General features: G+C 42.2%; 1 protein-coding gene across 1 annotated transcript in view; it reads left to right on the forward strand.

Moving 5' to 3' along the window:
- The window catches only part of PPEF1 (protein phosphatase with EF-hand domain 1), a 45,924-nt gene that overhangs the window by 36,664 nt on the left and 2,369 nt on the right, over positions 1–6,891 (forward strand). The window contains exon 14 of the mRNA XM_018554839.1: positions 2,951–3,114. Within this exon, the coding sequence (XP_018410341.1) occupies positions 2,951–3,114 (164 nt within the window). The remainder of the gene's footprint in view (positions 1–2,950; positions 3,115–6,891) is intronic.

Consider the following 6,891-nt stretch of genomic DNA (forward strand, 5'->3'; position numbering starts at 1 on the left):
CTATGGACCCGCTGATCGCCTATATGTGAAACACCCGGTACCGGGTGTTCGCATTGGACGGGTCTTTTCTGCCCGTGCGTGCCCGCTAGGGGGCGTGCGCGAGCAGAAAAAAAATGCCGTCTGGCGACGGCAACCCGCCAATGCAGCAGTGCCGTCCGTCCGTTTTTCTACTACGGGCGGACGGCAAGAGGTTAAGAATGCAAAAGATCAATGAGTTGACCCTGACCTTAAGAGAGTGTTTATTACCGCAGAAGCAACTGTAAATTGATGATAGCTGTGACCCCAGTTGCCAGGGCTATTAGGGTGTGGACTTCTTAAGTCAAGTCAGACTTAGGCACAGGAACAGGAGATGAGTCAGGAAATTCGGTGCCAGAGGAGCTATGCCTGTCTTCTAATTTCATTGTGGCAGTGGCTGTTATCCTTAAGAATTGTGACTCATTTTGTAACCTCCAGATGAGCTCTCTGGCTAAAAAATTAATTAGCAGCCTGCAAGCATGGTTTATGCACTATACCATTTAAAGTTGGAGCACTTTTCAAGAAGACCTTGGATAATGCAATCTATTGTATGACTGGCTGGGAAATCTGGCCTCACACAGGAACAGAGGCGAGTTCTGCAGCTCTTTGGACCACAAGATCAGTATAAAGAATCTTTATCTTACTGGCCTGGAAGAAAGTTCATGCCTTGTCATGACTTGTCTGATCCAGTGGGACCATGGCTCCCTTCCCCAGCCCATGCAAATTCCACACTCTATCTGGCAGGACATCTGACAGTGGACTTAGCATCCTAACCTCTCTCTCGGTAGGCTGTTCAACCCTGGACACTGGGTCATAGTTACTACAGATGCCAGACAGGATTTAAGGGCCCAGGGGTTCTGGAAGATTCCTAACCCAATGCTCCAACTTTTTGGTGCTAAAGGCAGCCAGAGAGCCCTTGATGGCTTTACTTCCAGTTCTTCAGATACAGAGTAAAGTTATTGATGGACAAAAAAATATTTAATCATCTCCAGGTTGCTGCAGAAATTTTCGACTGGGCAGAGGAGTACCTGGTGGACATTTCAGTCTCTTGTCTAACCAGACCACAGCATTGCCTAATAGACCAACTGAGCCGGAGGTTTCACACAGAATGGGAATTAAACCCCATGTCAGGATGATTTTTGCTCTTTCGGTAGAGACAGATCTGATGGAATTGCCAGACAACAAACAGGTTTTACTGTTTTATTCCCGCTACTTCTGTCATCAAGCTTTGGGTCAGGATGCCCTTTCTCAGTCCTATATATTCAATCTAATATACCTCTTCCCTCCAACAGCATTGATTCTTCATTCTTTGTTAAAGATCCAGGAGGAAGAAATATCAGCAATCACATGTGCCATGTTCTCTCTGAGGAGGCCATGGTTTCCCCTTGTAGTTTACATGTTGGTGTGTCCTCTAAAAAGCCTTTCACATGCTTGGGACCTGCTGTTACAGGGAGGTCATTTTCATCCAAATTTGGATCGTCTAGCCTTGACTGCATGGAATTTGAGAGGAACAGGCTCCAATCTTTAAACCTCTCCTCATCTGTCGTGTTGAATCTTCTCACTTCCAGGAGATCTTCAATGAGTTGTAAGCATAATCACATTTGACAAAAGTATAAGTCTTTTGCTTCTTCAAACCTCTTTGACTTCCAGCTTCCTCCCATTGCAGACATACTTAATTTGTAGTTTTAATCCTAAAGGCAGCTTTCAAGATGCAAGCAATGATTTGTGCTATTTTCCCTAAAAGGGACCTATCGCTTGTTTTAAAGAGATTTAGGGAACTTGCCTTCTCCCCAGTGTTCCATCTGTCACCTTACACTAAAGACTGTTGTTCTCATGGCAATAGGCTTGGCTACGTGGGTCTTGGACTGAAGTGCTTTCTCGTGCAAGGAACCCTATTGCACCTATCTACTAAATAGAGTGTTTTTAGAACCTTGTCTGAGTTTCTTACACAAGTTAACTCAGAGTTCCACTTTAATTATTAATGATCTACTCTCCTGGCCATTCCTCCCTCAGCCTCTAATTAAGAAGAACTGCATTGGAGCAATCTGGACCGAAAGGCCCTGTTATATACTTACCTGCTAGTTTCGCCAAAGAGTCTCTTCATTCAAGGGTCCGAAGAGTGGCATGCCTGCGTCCCCAAAGATAATATCCTCACATATAGTCAAGACCATGCAGATCACCTATTGAAAGGAAGATCTACCCTCTCTGCAGGATATAAAGGCACTTTTAATCAGTGTAATGGCAAAATCCTGGGCAGCATGGTTGAAGTTATCGGCATATGTGGTTTGTAAAGTGGCAAGCTGTTAGCTTTATCGGTCCCTATAAACTGGATATGGCTTCGGGCCCTAGACAAATAAAGGCCACATCAGTCCTTTCTTCCACTTTGGCACAGCATTAAAACTTTTGAGCAGCATTGTGTGTGGCCAATATTGCTTTTTCACTTCCTATGTAGGCCAAGGCTAGTTCAGTCACATTTTGTGCTCACATGATGCAGAGCCAGGAAAATGGAAAATTATTTCCATATACTTATCGTAATTTTCATTCCCTCTCTCTGCCTCATGTCAGCACTAAACCCTCCCTATGCGTAGTGAGTCTAGTCATGGAATATCTACTAGTGGAGGCTCCTTCTATTTATTGATCTAGATACGGGTTGTTGAGGGGCATACCTGACCTGTTGTGTGCTGACATCAGACAGACAGAGACAGGAATAGGAAATTATTGTAAGCATAGAAAAACTATATATATATATATAAATATATATTTACATCTATTGTATGATTGTCACTGTATATGGACACAAAAGGGTAACCAAATGGAGAACACAAAGGAAACAGACTTAAGAATGAAGCAGAACAATAGAGACAGGGGTGTGCAGTGTCTGCTGTGAAAGTAAGATTACTAGTCACAAAAGATTAAAAATATATCTTTAAAACAGGAAAAATCTCCACCAGTGATTGGGCGAAAGCAATGGAGGCGGTTCTCCATCTAGAACTGCCTTGGCGGACTTTACGTTCTCGACTTGCAAGGTTGACACCTGATGGGAGTGTGGAATACCTGTCTTGTTTTGAAGATCTTCAGATACAAAAACCCATTAAAGAAGTGAGTGGTATTATGCTTACGTCTTTTTAAGATACCAGCTAATGTTTTCCTTTAAAGTAGTTCCATCAGTAATTACACAAGTCTTTATGACATGTCACTGTATATTTTTTCACAAAAAGCCTGTACCATTTATCATTAGAAAGCACCCCTTGATCTCTGGGGTAGTGATTGAGAGGTGCAATCTGGTGGAATGATATCATTCATCTGCTGCAGGCAGGAGAAAGGATTTCAACAGTCTACCCTCCCCAGGAACCACTCTAACATTGTACATAGTGATGGGCAAAATGTGTACAAAGAGCCAAGAAATGCACAGGAACCAGGATTCGTAGGATTGTCAGCTCTGAAACTGCATCTTAGTCCAAGAAGTAAATTTTAAACCTCACATTTAGGATAGCAACTGCTATAATTTTTGCGGTACTCTTAAAATAACCAATAAAATATACACAAGCCATTCATATCACACAGTAATTTGAGGACAGTAACTTATAGCTTTGTGTTGCTAAAAGATAATCCTACCTAAAGTCATGTCTATCGATATTAAGCAACATATATAAAATATCTGTATCTTCAGGAACCTAAATCCACAGTTGATCCAAAGTAGTGCAAAAACCCCTTATAACATGTGGTTCAGCTTTCTGCAACAGGAAAAAAAATGAATTCTTAATTCCTATAGGCAATTAGATAATTCCCTGGATCTGCATTCTGCAATGCTGCTTATTATTAATAGCAATTGCAGTTTATATTTACAAACACATCTGGCTTTTTTAGGCAGTCTGCTTAGTAAATCCACAGTAAACACCACTCAAATTCTAGAATCGGCTCACACTGTGATTGCATCCCAGGTGCAGGCAAACAAGTGCACCATCGCTTATAGCAACCAAATCCAGAACAAGCTACGCTACAAGGGTTTTCACTGAAGATAAAAACCAAATCCAGAAATAGCCGCACTCCATGGGTCTTCACCAAAGATAAAAACCAAATCCAGATATAGCCGCACTCCATGGGTCTTCACCAAAGATAAAAACCAAATCCAGAAATAGCCGCACTCCATGGGTCTTCACCGAAGATAAAAACCAAATCCAGAAATAGCCGCACTCCAAGGGTCCTCACCGAAGATTAAAAAAAATAAATCCAGAAATTGTCGCACTCCAAGGGTCTTTACCGAAGATAAAAACCAAATCCAGAAATTGCCTCACTCCAAGGGTCTTCACTGAAGTTAAAAACCAAATCCAGAAATAGCCGCGCAAAGATGTCCAGTCAAAACGTTTAGATTCTGTTGTGGATATGGTATGGAAGGGATATGGATATGGTGTGGAAGGGATAGAAGACCTGATGAGCTTTTACTGCTATCCCAGAGCCTGGTTTTACAACAGATTTGGCAGGCAGGAATTGAGGGAAAATCTGCAAGAGGAACACAGACAAAAAGCTTCCCATACTCTACTGAAAAAAGTGTTTTTGTTTCTGTCTGAGTTGCTGTTGGGGATTTACAGTCACTTCATAAAACTATTGTTACCAGGTCAGGAACTGAATACAAGAATATGTAGCAGAGACCCAGAAAACAATGATTACCTGACAGGGGTGCTAATCATTCCCCACCATAGGCATAAAGGGGGGAATTTATCAAGGGAGTTGCTCCACTTTTCTGTCCTATCTCTTTAAGTGACACATTTTCCACGTTATTTGCACCTTATTTATGAATGAAGTCTAAGCCTTGATAATAAATGTCATTTTAGTTAGACATATAGGGAGGAGTTTATCATAGCAATTGCAAGTGTTTGAACTTGCACAGAATATTTTTGCACCAGATTTATGTTGCTAGTGTAATGTTAAAAAGAAACCACAAATGGTTGCGCTGGGAGAAACTTAGTGACTAAAAATTATAACCAGCTGCAACAATGTATGGTGTAAACCGTGACAAAGTGAATAGCAGATGTGTAGCGCTAGGTAATCAAAATATGAATGGGACAGAGCAACCAGCCTCAGTGACCTCCTAGTTGCTGTGATGTGTGAATCAATAAACACAAAATAAGATAAAGTAAAAAATATTGAAAAATGCAAATAAATAATCACTTAATAACCTGTGTGTGTTTGTTAATTCATTCTCAGTGTATGAATAAATACAATCAATGCCGCATATAGCCGCCGTGTCATCTGTGACAAAACTCTGTGTGTGAAGTTTCTGAGGTGCTTCTAAGTCAGTGGTTCTCAACCTTTATAGGGCCGGGACCCCTTGGTAACATTTGCCAGGTTGTGGTGACCCCCAACCGTAAAACTTATGGATGCCCCAATACTAGTATCTGTGTGGGCTCTCTGGAGGCTATGCGGGCTCTCAGGTGGCTAGTGGGACTCTAGTGGTGCCCAGTTGCGTGCTCTGTGGTGCCCAGTTGCGTGCTCTGTGGTGCCCAGTTGTGGGCTCTGTGGTGCCCAGTGCCGGATCTGTGGTGATGAAGCACTCACTTCCCCTCACTCCTGCCCGCTCCCCTCTCTTTGACCCTCTCCAGCGGCTGCTGATGCAGCACCATCTAAGAGAACTGACACTGCTGTGCTAGGAGAAGGCTGAGGAGTCTCTTACCTAAAGCAGCACAAGGCATGTGGGCACCCCCTAAACTGTGGGTTGCGACCCACTTTTGGGTCGCGACCCACAGGTTGAGAACCACTGTTCTAAGAAATTGATGTGGGTGCTTTCAACACTGTGACTCAGGTGGTATGTCAGCAATCATGTGATTAGGTGCACATGTAGGTTTAAATCCGTCAATAGGATTTATCTCCACATCCCACAATATGTGCATTAATAAACAATTGGGGTGGACAAAACTAGTTGCTCCCCGTAACTGTAACAAAATCCCCCAAAAAATGTATATAAAATCCCCAAAAAATATATAAATCCCCAAAAAATAAAGATTATTAGTCCATGCACTCATCTAATAACCTCCCACCAATTGGCGGCGTGGGGTATAGTTACTTAATAGTCCTATTGTTCGGTGAATTCAAAAAGGGTTTCTGTCTTGAGAACGATCCCTGTTGTTTTAAATTGGGCCGTCCGTTTCTGCATTCATTCAGCAATAAAGCTGGATTGGACGCCACTCAGCTTCTTCCCCTCCCCTCGTGTATTCAACGGCAATCGCCCGCCGGTGTTTCAAGAGCGGGAAATATAAAAGACAGAGGCCTCCTAAGTGCAATAATTTATAACATTTAATGGAAAAGACAAGTTCTTTATGCACTTACAAGAAGCAGGATTTTTAAAACGTTTGAGCGGTAGGAGCACTCAGCCATACAAGCCGTAAATTCAGTGTGAGACGGAGGCAGTGATCCCTTAATGCGTTTCGTCAATGGACTTCATCTGACTTCATCTAGTGTAATGTTGTTGATAAATGAGGTATAATAGACTCCAGCAATGAAGACTTGTAACTTCAGGCAAAAAGCTTAACTGTCGCATCTTGAAGAAGTGGTCATGGGGACTTCTTAAGTTGTGATTGTTTTCTTAGGTGAAGCTCCAGTTTCATACAGCCCCAGAACAAGTGCAGATGAAAACAGGTGCAAAAAAACGTGCAGTTGAAAAAGTAGTGCAAGCTCTGGTCATAACAGGTGCAAAACACGTGCAAAAAACATGTGCCATTGGAAAAGTAGTGCAAGCTTTGGGCAAAACAGGTGCAAAACACGTACAGTTGGAAAAGTAGTGCAAGCTCAGGTGAAAACAGGGGCACATGTTAAAAGACAGATTTGCACGTTAAAAAAAATGATCTAAGAGGCTAAAACTGTCGTAATTATTTATATATA

Source organism: Nanorana parkeri, unplaced genomic scaffold (genome assembly GCF_000935625.1).
Source record: "Nanorana parkeri isolate BGI_ZX_2015 unplaced genomic scaffold, ASM93562v1 scaffold175, whole genome shotgun sequence".
In the NCBI taxonomy this organism is placed as follows: Eukaryota; Metazoa; Chordata; class Amphibia; order Anura; family Dicroglossidae; genus Nanorana; species Nanorana parkeri.